This window comes from Diadema antillarum, unplaced genomic scaffold, assembly GCF_040938485.1.
Source record: "Diadema antillarum isolate AM-2024a unplaced genomic scaffold, OU_Dant_1.0 seq00000131_RagTag, whole genome shotgun sequence".
In the NCBI taxonomy this organism is placed as follows: domain Eukaryota; kingdom Metazoa; phylum Echinodermata; class Echinoidea; order Diadematoida; family Diadematidae; genus Diadema; species Diadema antillarum.
The window spans coordinates 462,815-481,928 of NW_027271209.1; the positions used below are offsets into that span (position 1 = coordinate 462,815).

The 19,114-nt window shown below is 39.0% G+C and overlaps 1 protein-coding gene across 1 annotated transcript; it reads right to left on the reverse strand.

Annotated features, from left to right (window-relative positions):
- Positions 1-399: 399 nt before the first annotated feature.
- LOC139727430 (uncharacterized) lies at positions 400-18,324 on the reverse strand. The gene is made up of 4 exons (XM_071638385.1): positions 18,281-18,324; positions 16,085-16,226; positions 10,636-10,850; positions 400-688 (listed from the first exon to the last, which is right to left on the reverse strand). Exons 2-4 carry the CDS (start codon positions 16,146-16,148, stop codon positions 524-526), a joined length of 444 nt encoding a protein of 147 aa, XP_071494486.1. The 5' UTR covers positions 16,149-16,226; positions 18,281-18,324; the 3' UTR covers positions 400-523.
- Between the last annotated feature and the right edge of the window lie 790 nt (positions 18,325-19,114).

Here is a 19,114-nt window from a genome sequence, read left to right on the forward strand (position 1 = left end):
TTTTTTGCGAGATACCAAGAAAACACTTATGAAATAGTACAGAGCATACCATTTTAAGAGGAATCCAAAGTTTGTTTGATAAAATTCGGGTTTGGAATAGCTGAAACACACAGAAACAAAGTAAAACAAAACGATCGTAATAAAATGTGGGTCCAGCACTTTATTAGAATCACTCTGTTTTGGGTATCTCGGCCATTGCAAAACCAATTTTCACCAAATAAACATTGAATCCCTCTTGGAATTACATACTCTTTCATATTTCATTAGAGGTTTCTCACTATCTCACCAAAAAATGATGAAAACCTGAAGTTCAGTCTCAACCAAAACTGTACGATCCTTTTAGAGCTGATGACATCTTTGTGTCATCTAATTTGCATGTGTGATTGTGAAAGCATAGAATGTTGAAATTTCATGTCTTCCTTACTTTGATAAAAACATAAAAGGAATATCAAAGACGGTGTTCTTATTTGTATAGACAAGACAGCACGCATTCACAAGTTCAATTGCAACCTCCATGGTAGATTCAATAGGCTTCCTCACCAGAGACAGGTAGCACGTTGACGTAAGCTTGATGTTGAATGCGTAGAAGAAGGTTTGAGCAAGACGAGAAGCCTGTTCTACAACACGTGTAGTTGGTAGCGTCCTCCGGCATCAAGTTCTCGATAATCAGCTCTGATACGATCTCTATCTGCAAACATAGGCAGATAGGGATGATACCAGTTTCAGAATTCAATTGAATTTCAAATCGGTTCAAAAGATAAGTGAGTATACGGAGAGTGAATCAATAATCACGATACACACCCAAGTCGGATAAAGAAGTATCAGGGAGGTCACCTCCTTGATAACGATAAAAATGCAAGACTATGATCCATGGACTATATGGACTCAAAGAACATATTACCAAAAATCCTAAGATCTTTGATGTTAATCAGACAATGTGTACATACGGCCTATAAACACACACACGATTCACATATCTTACACTGCAATCGTCGAGTAGGAACAAGACTGAGTTGAAACTTTATCAAAAAAGATCACTGTCTATATACCAGGTATTTCATATCAAATTTTAAGATCAACTTGAAATTATGGTTGGCTGTGTGTGACTGCAATAGTATTCTACAAATAACTGTCGATGAAAATTACAATTTATTTTTGGAGACTTTTTCACGCAAATGCATTAATCATGATCTTGGAACTTGACAAGTAATCTTGTGTAACACACAATATATATTACATTGCTCTGAGGTTATCTGCAACGGTCTACAAGTCTCTCAAACACACGTTGTCAAAGCAACACTTAGTAGATAATTCCCCTTCGTTGGATTTTGAAGTTTTGATCAGATCCGGCCTTAAATAGATTTATGTGGCTCTCATCATTGTTTCCTGCCCTGTTGGTAGGCCCCAATGTAGTCGTGTGAGTTCTAATATGTGGGATAAACTATGTCCTTTTGATTAGCTAGCAGTGGGCACCCAAATTATTTTGTTTAAAATGATAGTGTTTTCTCCAATTTCACGTTACATGGTGAGTATTCTTCAATCCATTTAATTGTGTTTACTGTAATGATTAATTTAATTCCAGTCATGCGAAATATAAACAAGAACTGAATTTAAAGCATGCTAGTTTTCTTTGTAAGAATAGAGAACTCCGTGGATAATTTCAGACTTTTTCCATTTTGAACAACTAATTGGTTATAATGGGTACAAAGTTTAAGAATTTCATAATATCGATGAGGAATAAGCTTGTTCTATGGACTATAAACGGAGGTCTTTCTTTGATCCCATCATCACCATCGCCACCTGATTATGTGCATCTTAGTGAGTACATTTAGACGTTTGGAAAATGACGACTGTGTAATCGTGCATCGTCACTGACAAAAGAACCGTTTCCCTCATGTCGGTCCTATATTTGGCCGAGGTGCATCAATTTTCAGACTCAACTACCTTTGAATAAACACCAATGATATAGGGAGTAGCAAACCTAAAACAATGACAAATTTTGCGTCACAAAATTGGTAATTTCTGAAGAGGACACTTGTGGCCACGCATGCAACGTCCCTGAATGGTAAGACAAGCATTTCGTCTTTTACTGTTACTGTCCATGTTTACTTTAAAACAATGTGCGACAAATGGGAAAACAATAGATTACAAAGCACAATCGACCTGCTTTATTATTTGCTTTTACTTGTAAATTACTTGTATTTCGCAAATGAAAATGCTTTAGCGATGATTTCGCAATATACACAACCGCACACGCATTTTTCTTTATTTAAGAGAGTTATTCTCTTCTGCGCATGTAGTGTTTAGATTTCTGAAAGCGCCATCTTGTTTTGTTTTTTTCCAGGCTGGCTGTTGGTGGACAAGACTGGATCAAAGCAGGAAAGCAGGTTTAAAATGTTTTTGTGACGATTTTGATAGAAACAGGAGCACGAATTAATTAAGAATCGATGAATGTCCGCGTGTAGTAGGTCTAACCAGATTGCTGCTCCTGCTGCGTACTAGCTCGTAGCAAGTTGCAGTGGTATGATAAGTTTTTTTTACATTTTACGGTTAGTGGGGGCGCGAGGGATTTTTTGGTTCAAATACTTCCAAAAGCACCAAATTTGGTACACTAATGTTGCGCAAACCATACTATTTCGATTTTTGATAGGCGCCAAGAAGGGCGCTTTGTGTTGCGGCCATATTGCAAAATCCAATATAGCCGCTATATAGGCCTATGTTAAAAGGTCACTTGCAATCAAAAATATTAAAGGGTTACAATCATATTCAATGTCAGTTTTTCCCAAGGAATTCGTTTCTGAAGTTGTTTTTATGCATATGCGGGCACTTACCCCCTGGGCAAATACCCTCCGGATAACTACCACCCGGATAATTACCCCCATGTCTATTCCCCCCTAGGGCAACTACCCCCCGGACAACTACCCTCGCCTCCTAGGGCAATCACCCTCCAGGGCAATTACCCCCTAGGACAACTACCACCCGGTCATCTACCCTCCTAGGGCAACTACCCCCAAGGGCAATTACCCCCAGGACATCTAACCCCCGGATAACTACCCCCTGGGTAACTACCCCCCCCCCCCGGATAACTACCTCCCGGATAACTAACCCGTGGATAACTACCCCCCCGGAGAACTACCCTCAGTTAACTACCCCTCGGATAACTACCCCCTGGATAACTACCCCCCGGAGAACCACCCCCTGGGTAACTACCCCCAGGATAACTACCCCCAGGATAACTACCACCCGGATAACTACCCCCCCCCCCCGGATAACTACCCCCAGGATAATTACCACCCGGATAACTCCCCCCCCCCCCCGATAGGCCTAACTACCCCTAGGATTTCTAACTACCACCCGGATTACTACCCCTAGATACCCCCTCCCCCATAATTATACCCCGACAACCCGCCCCAACCATCACTACCTCCGGATACTTACCCACTGGACACCCCCCCCCCCGAAAGCTACCACTCGTTGTAATTTTCCCATAAGTTTATAAAACCATATCAGAAGACAAAGCTCATGTACATTAATGCACCTTTCTTCTACACTGTCATCATTTACTCTTATGGCGTGTCATTTCCTATACCGTTATAACGCATAAGACGATAAACATAAGAAAATGAGAGTTGATTTCACTGCCATTCATAGTCACTTAACATAAGTGAGGGACCCTTCGATATAAAGGCCATGATTTGTGATAGGATCCAGGCACTGTTTTATAAAAGTTGTCAGTCCTGAAAAGCTGTCAGTCCCACACAGTTACCAATTGTTGTAGGACGATCCAAGCAGGTCCATTGTAACAAGTCAATGACTAGAGCTTATCAATCAAGCAGAACCCAGGATTTTATTGAAATTATTAGAGACTAACAAGATGTCATAACTGGCAACTTTTATCAAACGGTGCCCTAATCTGTCCTAAGAATATAATTACAGCTTATTTTACATACAAGTAGAATTGTGCTAGTTTCAAATTAAATGTTCTCGATGCTTAAAAGGGGAAATCCAGTTCAAATATAAGTTAGTCTGATTAGAAAGAGTAAAATATTACGAGTTTAACAGTATTTTTATTTTTTTTACAAAACACCCCTACTTGTTAACAAAGTCTTTTGTCCTGCACCCTCTTTTTGAATAGATCTAGAGAGTTATAGTTGACAGAATCCTTTTTACATTATTATGGCTGCTCTGTTTTATACCAGCCATTTCAAGACTATTTTCTTTTTATCACAAAAAACTTGAATCCTTCTTGGAATAAAATGGTCTTTCATATTTCGTAAGGGGTTTCGAATTATCGCACCCAAAAGATGTTAAAAACCTGAAGTTAGGTCTCGACCAAGACCATACGATATGATTTTTTTTTTCAATTGAAATAGCAAACGTTTTTCGAAAATAACGATGGGAGACATGATTTTCTGGGGGAGGGTTATTGCATAGAGAGGGGTGATTATTTGGAGCCTAATTCTCACAAGGGGAAATTGTCAAGGGAGGTTATGCTCTGTGGTATTTACACCAAGGAGGTGACAATCTCTTCCCACCTCCCTGATATACTAGTTGTTAATGCCCAATGATGCAGCAGGGCAATTCTTAAATGAGCGTTAACGGTATAACAGTAAAATAGTTACAAAATGGATAAAACGAGGCAAAGAAAGCAAATTAAGACAGAGACGAAGTACACACATAAAGATACATGTACGTCAACACACAGGAGACAAATCCCTTGTAATGAGAGAAAGAGGAAAGGTGACATCGTCGGTTTATAGATGGTGGTTCATGGCGGTTCTCAAACCGCCGTGAACCGTGTCCCAACGATAGCGGAAAGCCCATAAACGCGATGTGCCTATGTTTTGAACACGTTGTGAACACGTCGCTGAAGCGGATTGGCGCGGTAGTAGCACGGATATCTCCGAAAGGTGGAGGAGTCCATACCAAGTCCCTGCAGTTGGATGCAATCAGAGCCCTTTCACTCGTCTTCAATGGGTTTCAACGAGGAGGTATTGCTTTGTTAGGTAAACACAATTCAAAAGAAATTGCGAAACGTTGTAGCCCCCTGTGTATCTACAGATTGACATAGAGTGAAGCAATAAGCAAATGTCTTCAAGTTTCAACATGCTTTTTTTTCTCTCTTTTTTTAACTTTTAAAATATCTGTTTTAACTGTACGTCATTAACAAGACATACATGTCAAAGCAGAATCCAACATAGCTTACAAAGTTTCCTGTTCATTTACAGGTTTATATATCAAGTGATGTGCAAATACTTGCTTGTTTTAACATCTCTTTTTTTCTTTCCTAATTAAATTTTCACATATCTCTAACAACAGTCAATGAAAAAGACATACACATCAAAGAAGAATACGGTATATCTACTTAGTTTCCCGTTTATTTACAGGTTCATGTAACATAATAATGGTGGTTTTTTTTTCAAGTTTCAACATCGCGTTTCCCTCTATACTCTCTTAAGTTTCAACATATCAGTATCAACATGCACTCTTACAAAAAGGCATACATAATAACGAAAGCAGAACCCAACATATTTACATAAGTCCTCTGCGTATAACTTACAGGTTCACGTAGCTGGTCATCTTTTAAGCTGTCAAGCTTTAACAAAACTATGAACACGCCTTTTAAAGTAACTGATGTACTATTCAACAAACCTACCAACTTTAAATTTTCTGTTTTACACTATGTGCTAAAAAAGCAATGAAACTTTAGCATTCAATATATTTAACCGATTTTGTATCATGGGTTCATATTAGCTTTTTTTTACACATTTTATTTTATTGCTTTATTGCTTTTATTGCATTATTCTCTCTAAGTTCAACATTTGTTTTTGCATGAAAAGTTATGGCGGTGTTAACACGGTATTATCACGGATCTTGCGGTGCAAACACGGAGGAGCCGTTCTTTACAAGGTGAACGGCGTTTTGAACACGGTCCATTTCAAACCGCCAAGACCGCCACGAAAAATTAAACTCTGGCTGTTCTCCGCGGTTCTCGGGGCTTATGGCGGATGAGTAACTTATGACCAGGGTTTGAGTACGGTTTGAACATGGTCTTTTGTGGAGCACGGCGAATTTCCGAACCGCCATGAACCGCCATTTAAACTGGCGACGTGTGATCGCTCCTTAAGGATGGAATGAATAACAGGAAGAGACTACCTTCACGGTGGACAGAGAAAAGCGAGAGGGAAGAGGAAGATGATGGGTCAAAACCAGGGCACGTGAGGCATGAGATATAAGCTCCTCAAAATAAAGAAGTGTAACATGGAGTTGTGGTGAACGATAGACGATTGTGGTTAAAAAAATATTGCAAAAAGTATAATCATTCTGAAGTGTAAAATTTCTTTAAAATGTCTTTAGTTCAATGGTAAAGGTATTCAAACTTCAAACTCCTTTTATACTACTATCAAGAGAAATCCGAACAGTAAAAGAAAATACAGATTTAGCGAAAATAGTCTTGGTTAAAGACAATGACATTTACTGGATTACCGGGTAGGATATGCAGGGACAGTTTATTTTTTGATGAACACAGAGTGAAAATACAGAAGGGAGAAATTAAGCTTGTACATAAATCGTCCTAAACACAAACGATACAAAGCGTATATCTTTAAGATGTTGTTTTTATAAGATCAGTATAGCATCTCCGTGATTCCTGACAAACAATACAAAGAACTTCGTTTTCTGTAGTAATAAATTATTTTTTTTAGTAAAAGTAAGAGTTGGGGGGGGGGGGGGGGCAATGACCCGGGAGGTAGTTATCCAGGGTTTAATTGACCTGGGGCACTGTCCTGGGGTAATTTTTCTCTGATAGTTATAGGGAGGGGGAGTTGTAGGCCTACTTATCTGGGGTAATCATCCATGGGAAGTTATCGGAGGAGGTAGTTATCGGGTGGTAGTTATCTGGGGGCCTAGTTATCGGGGGAGGGGGTAGTTAACCTGGGAATAGTTACCTGGGTGGTAATTATCCGGGGGTAGTTATCGGGGGAGGAGGTAGTTATCCAGGGGGTAGATATCCGGGGGTGGGGAGGGGGGGGGGGGTAGATACCCAGGAGGTAGTTACCCAGGGGGTAGTTATCCGGGGGGTAGTTATTCAGGGGGTCGTTATCCGGGGGGTAGTTATCCAGGGGGTAGTTATCCGGGGGGTAGTTACCCAGGGGGTAGTTCTCCGGGGGTAGTTATCCAGGGGGTAGTTCGGGGGGGGGGGGGAGTAGTTATCCAAGGGGTAGTTCTCTGGGGGGGGGGGGTAGTTCTCCGGGGGAAGTTATCCGAGGGGTAGTTATCCAGGGGGTAGTTGTCCTAAGAGGGAATTGCCCTAGGGGGTAATTGCCCTAGGAGGGTAGTTGTCCCGGGGGTAATTGTCCTAGGGGGTAATTTCCCTAGAGGGTTATTGCCCTAGGAGGGTAGTTGTCCGGGGGGTAGTTGCCCTAAAGGGGAAATTGTCCTGGGGGTAATTATCCGGGTGGTAGTTATCCGGAGTTCCTAGACCTGCTTTTATGGTCTGATGTCAACTTTTTCTTACATGGTCACCGTAATGGTCAGTTTAGAGGGTCAAACCATTGATCATGATTTAAGAATGGCATGCCCATGGTCGATATAGCAGGAATTCCAGCCTTGCAAACAGAGTTGCAGTTGTCGAGGGCTAAAAAGGCATATTTCTGATGAAGGGCGCCCTCTGAGGAGGCCATATTTGCAAATCCAATATGGCCGCCATCTGTCATAAATGTCCCTTGCAATAAAAGTGATACAATAGTTTACAAAGTCAGTTTTAGAGGTTCTTGGTAATTCGAATATGAAGTTGTTTTTATCTTCTGTCCAAGTAAATCTGCGTTGGCCTCGTCGCTCGTCCTTGCTCGCATTAGCTGGTTGCCACTCGTCTTAGCTTGTATGGATTTTGATCTTGCGCTCAGTTGCGGATGTTTGGAAAATTTTCAAACTAGCGAGCAAGTACGCAAAGCCTCTGCGTTAGTCTGCGTATTGACCTCGTATTAGCTCGTTTCACTGCGTAACGGCCGTGTCACACCTTTCCGAGCAAGCCTTGCGTGCGACTTGTGAAGAACAATTTTTACTACCCGGAGGTCCCCGAGGATCACCCGAACATGACAGTACCTAGCACGTATCTCACCCGTAGTCGCCCGGAGGTGCGCACGCAAATCTTTTTGCCCGCAACCATGTTTAGGCCCTGTCACACATTTCCGGGCATGTTACGCGGGCTTGTTGTGTGTAGGGATTTTCCAGCATACCAGACAATTTCTGAGGGCGGACAAGGATTTGGGCGAGTCAGAGCATGTGTTTTACTTGCTGGACGCACTCTACTTAAATTCTTCTCGCGGGTATACTGTGTGACCTGTGTACCAGTCGCGTGGGGGCTGACAACTCAGTGAAGAAATTCCTCTGAAGGAATTGCAGAAATCCCACAGAATGTCATTATCTTGGCTGCATACGGGGACTGCGAAGTAACTGCGTGGGAGTTGCCTACGAGGTGCTGCCGCTAAGGGCCTCCTACTGGCGTTCAGCGTATAGACCTCTCCGGGCATCCCCGCGACTCACCCGGAAAAAGTTGGGGTCATGCTCAAAACTTGGCTGCGGTTAAATCGAATTTGCGTGCGCACCTCCGGGCAACTACAGGCGAGATACGCGCTAGGTACTGTCAGGTACGGACCAACTGCGGAGAGCTCCAGGTAGCCAATTTGTTTCCCCGCAAGTCAAGCCGCAAAACTTCCCCTGATACGGTATGACAAGGTCTTGAGCATGCTCAAAACTTTTTCCAAGTGAGTCGTTGGTGTTCGCTTGCAGAGGTACACGCAGAAGACCAGTAGGACACCCTTACAGGCAGCACCTCTCAGGCAACTCAAACGCAGGTACTTCTCAGTACCTGTACTTCTCAGTACCTGTAAGTCGCTCGTTACAGAAAACGGATCTGTTGCAAAGCTCTCAGGCAGGTCACACGGAATACACACAGGTAGAAGCAAGTAGCACGCGTCTAGTAGGTAAGAAATAAATGCGAAACTCGTAAACATTCTTGAAAATTCTCCTGCGTGCTGGAAAATCCCTCCTCGCAACAAGCCCGGGTAGCTTGCCTGGAAAGGTGTGACACGGCCTTAAGCCGCGCTAGGCGGCGTATTTCGGGCAATACGCAGCTGAACGTAAGCTCGAAAGGCAAAGGTGTGAGCCAGGCTGGGTAACCCTGAAATTATACATGGGTTGTCCAGGTCAGAAGGCAATGTCAACGCTTCACCATGGAATAGTTAGACACATATGAAACACACGCTTATACACTCACCAAAAAAATTGTTTTTAATTGTAAATCAATAAAATGAAAATTGTTATTATGTATTTAATTCGCATTTTCCTTATTTTGATGAAACTGTAGCTGATTTGGAACTTTTTCAGTATGTATCTCTATATATTGTAAATGATTTTAAATAATATTTGTATCTCAGGACCTTGATGAAAATCAGTACATTTGCTGATCATGTAATCCTGAATAAAGATGTTTTAATAAATAAATAAATAAATAAAACAGAAAAAAAGTAAACACTTTTTCCAGTTTTTTTTTCTCATAGATTTTTTGGCTATCAAATCCTAATGTATTAGACATATGAAAGGTTATTCAATGGCTATCAACTTGGTAAGTCAATAAGAAGGGATACTTTACGCATGAATGAACACCTTTGTTTCTCCCTTCCAAGGCACAAAAGTAAACATTGCAAAAATGAACAAGTTATCAGTCATGCGCAAACGCTCTTCCCCGATACAGTAAGAACAAAAGACAAATTAACACAATAAAAAACACGAATTCAGTTGCAAAAATACACCTATGATCTCTATATCTTTGAAGTAAAAAGTATCAACAAAGGCTAAAAATAAAGGAGGAAAACGAAGATTTTCTGCCAAATCCAAATTCAAATGGTAGGATTTTGAACTGATTCTTCAAATTAGTAAGATCGCAAATTATATTTTGTTCCTGACTTAGTCTCATTAATCCTAAATAATTAATCTGAATGAATGAAATAAAGAAATACTGTTCGTTATCAGCTTTGTACCCTTGCTCCCTATGTCATTTGAAGTCTGAGTTGTCAGAGGATTCTTATTTTCCCCTTAACTTTCCCATTTTGATTTTGTTTAAGATTATAAAAAGATAAAGAGAGCGAAAACTTATTTTTACTATTTCATTCATGTATTTCATTGTGTTAAACTGGTCTTTTGCTATCTTTGTTATTTTAAGGGGCATTTGCAAATGAAAGACAATATGCCAATTTTTGCAATTTTATCGTTTGTGCTTTGGAGGACAAATACGAATGTGTTCACTCATGCGTAAAGTTGTGCTTTATATTGACCTACTAGGTTGATAGCCAACTAAATTACCTTCTATATGGTATATAGTACATTGATTTTCATCAAAATCTTCTATGAAAATTATGAACTCGAAAAAGTCTTTACTTTCTTTTTTTGCTGAGTGTATGAATATGACGTTTTAATTGGAATGTGTCTACATGTTCTCTCGATGATTCGAGAAAAATGGCAGGTATTCAGTCTTGGCATCTTATTCACGGCTATTGCAGTTCACTTCACAAATAATCACAGCTTGGAATGTCACAAGAAAAAGTGGAAATTGATTTTACTCTATCATAGACATACCTTGTTGTCCAAATAGCGGATGAAATGCGGAGTCAGAGAGATTCTTGGGTTGGCACCAGAACCCAGCTCTTGGTGGCCTATGCCGCGAAACCACTTTACGGCCTCGTGTGGTATATCCTTGTATTCACTGTCTACGTAAACGGTACAGTTCAGCCTAACTTCGCCCCCCACCGTACCATTAACGATCTCAGGCGACATAAGAATTTGGGAGGACGCTGTGAACAAATAACACAAAATCACAAACTCACATTGATGTTCCAAGCATCGCCAAACTGATGTGCATAATGAACAAAAACATAAAATATAATAACTAGACACGCACATTAGATACATACACGAATCCCTATTACATGGCATGATCAGACATGAGATTGATCTGTCATTCTCGATTTGTCTTTGGGCTTATGACCCTTTCAATTTTGCCTGACTCCAGCTTGGAACAAAATATGTATCAGCAAATGTTTCTACATAAGCATATAGTACTCATCTTTAAGGTTGATATCCCATAATTTAATGAAAGCACAATTCACTGAAGATTTCTCGGAGACATAAAGAGACGAAATTAATGGTATAGGCGTATACACGTGTACAACGGAACATTGGCAATCAGAAAATAACATTTGTTGACCATGTGCTCAAAATCTACAGGGAAGCTATTATGATTCTAATCTACTTCGGTTTTGGCAAATGGTGTCTACAGATTCAAGAAAGACATCAAGATGAGACTTCAGATAGTTCAAATGTGCTACGGATCATAATGTCACTCAATACTGTTACTTCTCATGTTCATGACTGCATAACATCATGGAGTGATGAATGTTTGGCCAATTCTGACAGAACTGAAGTTTCAAATAGGTCTCGCTATCACGTTTCGTAATATTCTCCATTCCTCTTATAGAAAGCTGCGACAAACCTGAATTTGCACGTCAATGTTTCTAACATCCAACCAGAGCAATATCCAATTTAGATTGTGTGTTAAAACAGATGAGTAAGACATAATCACTATAGAATGTTCCAAGAACCAGTAACACGTCTGTACTCAAACCAGATAAGATTTTGAAAGAGATATGCGTGTATCTTATGAGACAGACCATGGTAACCGATTCTTCCATATATTATGATTAATGCCCGAATGGAATGGTATCATGAAAGAGAAATTACTCTTTCCTTACTTAAAAGTTGTATTTTTAATAGATGTTGTCCCAATCTGCTGACATTTAGGGCCTATAGCTCCCAAACATCCATCATAAAATTGTAATGTAACGTCCCTCAAGGATTTACCTTGGGTGCAGCATTATCATGTACACATTTTGTTTGCCGATGATGACACTAATGTATTTTGTACTTCTTATATCGTGTAGATATTTCTATAAGCTCACAGACATCATTAATACAAGATTATGATAGTTAGCATATCGTACTAGTATTTCCATATCTGGATGTGCAAGGGCATAACTGATCTTATAAGACTGCCCTTTTGCCAAATTGTGCCAATGATAATAGTAATGTTGCCTACATTTGTACAAACTCAACCAAATTCCTGGATGTAGATTCAAAATTAACTTTGAAGGTTCATTTCGTGATAATTTGCATCGTTATGGAGTTCGTGGCATTCCACTGGAATGGTTTGAAAATTATTTATCAAATAGACAGCAATACGTATACTATGAATCGGTAAACTCTGAAGTTTTACCCATACATTGTGGCGTCCCACAAGGATCGATATTGGGACCACTACTATTTCTAGTGTATATAAATGATATTACAAATTCTACTAAGTTACTGCAATATATTCTGTTCGCCGATGACACCAATGTATTTTGTTCCAATACTGATTTTCAGTCGCTTTTAAGAACTCTTAATACTGAATTGCCGAAATTATCTACATGGTTTAAGAGCAATAAATTGTCACTCAACTTAAAAAAGACAAATTTTATTTATTTTCATAATAAGAAGCATAACAATGAAATGCACCATTTGAATATCATGGTGGATGGTATATTATTGGAACAAAAAGAAAGTGTCAAATTCCTTGGAATATATATCAGTGAAAATATGAAATGGAATGCTCATGTGCAATACATCTCAGATAAAGTATCTCGTAACGTTGGTATACTCTGTAAGCTTAAGTATTATGTCCCAAAGAATATTTTATTTATGCTTTATAATTCATTGATATTATCGAACATCTCATATTGTAACATTGTTTGGGCAACTGCAAAAAGTCACATTGACAGTATATTGCTTCTACAAAAGAAAGCTATACGTATATGTACCAATTCAGGTCATCGGGACCATTCAGATCCTTTGTTTGTAGAATTAAAAACACTAAAGGTAAATGATATTAACTTTTTGCAAAATTCACTTTTTATGTTTCGTTTGTATAACGGTCAGTTGCCATCTTCTTTTTTCTCATTATTTCATTTAAACAAGGATATACATTCTTATCCCACAAGGCAATCTGATAAATTTCATCTACAAAATCCAAAAACGGTTATGGCTCTGAAATCTATCAGACACACTGGACCTGATATTTGGAACTCTCTTTCTTCAGAAATTCGAACTTTAAAGTCTATGTATTCTTTCAAGAAAGCTGTAAAGACAATGCTGCTTTCTGGATATCAGTGATCTTATAATGTCATTGCAATTGTATTGTATATGAAATTCCCTCGTGGAATTATCGCCGTTCTGAATTTCTTGCGTAATGTTATGTAACCGACCATGACCTGTAACTGTTCACCTGTACCTCGGTAAGAAAATACTTTACTATTCAGTAATCCAGGTGATCTAATTTTGTGTATTTGCGAAAGCAGACAGACCTCTCCCCTCTCCTTTCTCCTATCCTATCTCTATGCAAGTCATCCCTCCCCTATTTTCCTATATATTATGTATTATGTACGAGGGCTGCATGCAAATCAAGCATTGCTTAAGCTGTAGCCCTTCTGCGTTATTCATTGCATCGCTGATATGTTCTTTTGTACATTGTAAAAGCAATGAAGAAACTGTATTGCTGTATAGGTAATGAAGAAACTTACTTTGTTAGCAACTAATGTTTATGTATATCCATTTATATGTATGGTACCATCAATGTATATGATATATATGTGCATGTATCTGCATGAGCAATGATATAATGCAGGAACCAATAAAATCAAATCAAATCAAATAATTTATGCCTTGATGTCTCAAAAGGAGTAGGCACAGGAACATACTGATGTAAAATATGTATTGTATGATGCGTTAGGGTTATTATCTTGCTGCAATTCAGCATAATGTGGAAACTTCAGGAAAACCAAGAATAATTCCCCTTTCTTGCTTCTTAAAAAAAATGCGCTTCGGATTTGTACGTTTTAACACTATTTAGCAAATACAAATATAACATTCTACGAAATCAAAACGCATAAACTAGATGGGTAAATGGGTATATTGATGTTTGATAGATACTTGATTTTCTGCAAGTCAATATACACAAGTTACATAACCATGAGCATGTTGGAAATAATATGGATAAATTCTTGACACGATCTCTTCCTTCAATTCTTAATCCTTATAACAATTTAAGCGCGTAAACACTTTCATTAAATATATATATATATATATATATATATATATGTATATGCCGGTGTCCATTGTTATCTTTATTCTGCGTCATAACCTGGTTTGATTGGTCTGTTCACTAATGAATGTAGTGTATATTACTCAAGCAATATACGATGTATGTACATGTTTTGTGAAATTGGGGGCCCCAAGGGTACATTTTCAACTGGCTCTGTACTTCTTCTTTTTTGTTTCTTGATACCTTTAACTTAAAACTGAAGTTTCTCAGGAAATTGTCATCTTATGCAGATGATACAGCAGTGTTTACTAAGATATCAATTTTGTCCTAGTTCATTGATATTATCATCATGACTATATTACTATTACTATAAGTTGTAGAAATTCAGAAAAACCTTTAGAATGGGTTTGACTTGATGGTTATAGAAAGTAAGAATATGTTTTTTGAACTCTGGGAAATCTATCATTGTTCTTTGGTCCAAATCGAAAAGAAAAGAAAAAAGAAAGAAAAGTAAACAAAACAAAAGAAAACAAAAAAAGAAGTACTCGTAATTTCGTACAATACAAAAAGATATTAGATATAACACTCACACCGTAAAATACTGAGGAGTAACAAAGTCACGATTATTATAGAAGGAACATGTTTTATATATATATATATATATATATATATATATATATATATATATATGTGTGTGTGTGTGTGTGTGTGTGTGTGTGTGTTAAGATATCTCACGCAATGAGGTACATTTGACTTTTAAAAAACTAATGACAATTAACAATGATAGATTACAGTGGAGTATGTACTCTGTCTTCATGCTGCCATACATTGATTCTTGTTCTTCAGCCTGGGGGAGCTGTTCAAACATCGAAATGTAAAAAAAAACAAAAAAAAAAAAAACAAAGCACAAAACAGAAACAAAACAAACAAAAGAAAACAAAACAAACAAATAAAACTGAAAAACAACCCAAATCCCAAACCGAAGGATGCAAAATGTAAGTACAGGTGCGAAGTGTATTTTCATGCGTAGGCATCCTAATACAAGCACAAGATACTTTCAAGGCTGCCTGGCTGCCTTTGTAAACGCCACTGGGTGATTATGTTTTTATATCTTATTTTGTCGTATAAATGACCTAAATTGGCCACAATCAATTGGTTTATATGTAGGTCTACTATAGACAGATGTTGATTGCTGGACACAAAAGTTCCTTTTGCTAACAGCCATGATTGCCACTCCGTAGATAAAAGAATCAAGTTACAATATTGCATATAATACTTCTAAAATCCTTCATAAGTTGCTACACCTCTAACTGGATATCTTGATTATTATTTCTTTTTGTTCCTGGTAAATTACCCGACGCTCTCAAATGAGCACTTTAAATTCCATATATATATATATATATATATATATATATATATATACATACATTCATACATATACATAATGGATCATTTCATTTTCAATGTTTTATATGCATGTATTTTAACCTGCATGAGCAAATGGGCACTGTTACCACTGGTTTACTTTGTTAAAAAGTTCTTTATAATGTTGATATGAAAATAGCATGAAATATTATGAAATGACTTATATGACCCTGTATATATGAGCAAGATGCCCAGGCGGTGGTACGGAGTTGAGATCCATCAGGGAAATGATAGCAACAATGCGTCCCGAAATAATGAGTCCGCATTCGTATAGGCCTACAACAGATGACGATAGCGAGAGAACAGCAGGGTCTACAACACGGGCACAGCTCTAAGCCCATCGTGTTCTCACAATATAGATATAAATGGTAGGCTGGTATAGTACGGTATTGTCGTCGCAAAGAGCGAGGGTTCTCATTTCCGAAGACCTAGAAGAAACCGCGCAGGGATATAGATTATTTCACTCACCTGGATTCATCCCAAGAAGAAGACAGCAGACCACCAAACATATTATCTCCTTCGTTATGTCCATAATCACGGTATATTTGTTGGGGACAGCTTGTCCGGATGAATTATGCGGTGTTAGGAGGCAACTTCAAGCTAATGACAGCTGTAATCAAATTGAAGCAAGCAAACATAAGCTGCGCACTAAACACTCAGCGGCTTCTAAATAAAAGTGCAGAAATGGCGAACAAGCAGTAAAAATTTCTATTACCCCCGCAACGATTTGATGCCTCAACTCTCGCTTCTCGTCGCCGGGAAACAGTACGGGGAATCCCTAAATGTGACATCATGCCTGGAAATGGGTAGACTCCAGTTGACTTAAGATATCTATACCAGGGAGAAGTTCGTACCTGGGTATTTAGCATTGGTGTCAATATACGCGTGGCAAGATCATTACCGAAGAGACCGTCTCGTCACTGCATTTTCAGTGAATATAAACAGATCACAGGGATTTCCGTTTTTCAGACTCCCGCGGAAATGCACACAAGAAACATCACAGACGTATTACACAATAACACTTTACAACAAGTGTTCTCGTTCAGAGAGTTGTGTCCTCCTCTTTCTATATCCCGCTGAACCCCCCCCCCCCCCGAAATTGACCTTTCTTTTTTTTTATTTCAACTTTATTTTTCTTTGCACATAGTCAAGGTTTGAGCGATGCTCTTTGGCATGTATTGGTCACTTAGGAAAAAAATGAATAGAGACATTATGTCATGCATTTTCCAATTTTGCAAAAGGAGTAATTACATCTGCCTTTCTAAATTTGAAGATTTTCTTGGTTAAGGACTGCAATATAATGTCAAATTAGAGTATAGTGTATTAAGATTCCGCCGTCCTTTCTGTGGATTAGTTTCCTTTCCAAGAGTTATTCTTGTTTTCTATACAGTTTTTTAATATCAAACAGAAATTGCTCCTGTAATTATGTGGAAAATGTGTTGTTTCATTCATTTTGTAACTTAACTGTGTCCGCTAGCAGCGAACGAAAGGTGGGTAGAGTTGGAGAAAATTTTCGTTGTTTAGACTCTCACAGCTAACTAATCGTGAACTTTGCCAGCAAATGAAAAGCCATGACGGCTATGGCATTAGCCAAATACGGCTATAGCTATAAAGTTTTAGAATTCAAGGTGAGCTAAAACAAGTGGAAATGCTACAAATGTGTATAATTACGCCATAGTCTGATATCTATCATTTCAAGGCAGTTCTGCTGTCTATATCTATATCTGCACTAGATCAATCCAGATCAATTCAGTTCAATTTATTTTCTTATTGCCATTTTTCTCAAAGAAATGACAAAATTCATTATTGACAGCAATACAACTAGTGAGGATACAAAATGTATACAACTATGTCTTTTGATTGCAGTGAAAACTAGAACATAATATTGAACACCAATGTTAATAGTCATGATTATCGCGATATAATGGTGTTGCAAGGAAGTAACAGAAATATGATATGGGGTCTACATAGAAGCTAGCTTGTAATACTGTAGGTCACAAAATTCATAGGTGTGTAGTTATTACAAAGAATGGATATGTATATCTTGGCCGACTAAAAATTTTCCAATACTAAAATCAGTATCAAAGAATGAACTAATAGACCACAAGCTTCCACCTACGTCACAAAGTGACCAGTTTTACCCCCCCCCCCCCTTCTCATCTCATTTGCATTAGGATCATGCATGCTCACATCTTAGTTTTATTTTGAACACATTAGCTAGGGACTATTATAAGGTACGGGATAAGTCACCAGTCTGTCTATCAATACAACAACACGTAGCCCAGGATTTTAGCATAGTTAACACAGGTGGGTTTAACTGGGTAGGATGCAAAACCTTTTGTGTTTGTGTATGCAAGTGAGTATGAGAATGCCCAGTTATGAGAGAGAGTGTGTGAGAGTAGCCAGAAGATACCAAGAGCCCCTTGCAGAAGGGTGAAAAGCTGAAGAGCTGCAACCCAGGCTCCTATGTGTGTGTAGCTATAGGGAATTGGGAAGGCACTGAGACTGAGGCACGCCCTATAATTTGCAAGGTGGTTTTAGCATGGCGGGCAAAACCACAGATTTGCAGGCAGCGTGACTTCTGGCAACACAGGACAGGAGAAGCCAATTCCAGCGCTACTTTTGGCAGCACAGGCCAGCAGAACTTCCCCCAGCTCGACTCACCCCATTCATGAACTGGATGAGCTGGGCTTACGACAAAGTTTCAGTCCGTCTCGCTATATAACGCGACATCCTGCAGGCATCAACCCCGAGCTGCTATTCAGCACACAGCTCTATCTGCACTCAGCATTACGCCACTCGTCAAACACTCGTCATTATTCGGCATCGTTCGCCGCCGGTCGAACTTCGGAGTCCCGCTATCGGACTGCTCGCCGTCCTCGTCCTACGGGGTGACGCGTCTGCCCGTCGTTCGTCCGCACGTAAGACCCGGGGACACCGCAATCATGTGGACGTCACGAGAGTGAACTGAAGGACTCGATAGCTCGATCCGCACACCCCCCCCCCCCTTTCCAGGTGCTACTTATCCATTTAAATCCCATGCTTATGTTTACGTCTGCCACAATGTGAATTAGTAGAATAATATTTCTAGCAGCAATATTGTTTACATAATTCCTTGAAGTGTTAATCCTTGTACCATTTGATTTTTATTTCATTTTGACGAGCCGGAAAGCACCGATCTTCGTCAATAATAAACAATTTATTTCACGGTATACATTTGTGCAACGCCGCCTTTCTTTGAAGTTCTCATACCATTATAACACTGTAACAGGACTTAATCTATCGTCAGCCAGACTACTCAGAGCCAAGAGCTGACAACCTATCTGTCGTGTCTGTTCAAATATGTTTGTTACATTTCGCGATGTTTGAAAAAAAATGACATTACGTTACTCAGCGATCAGTGCATATAAAACAAGGTATACAAGGTATGATTATTCGAAAGGTTGAAGAACCAGAATTATAGCGTATGGGGACACAATAATACAATGCTAGATCACG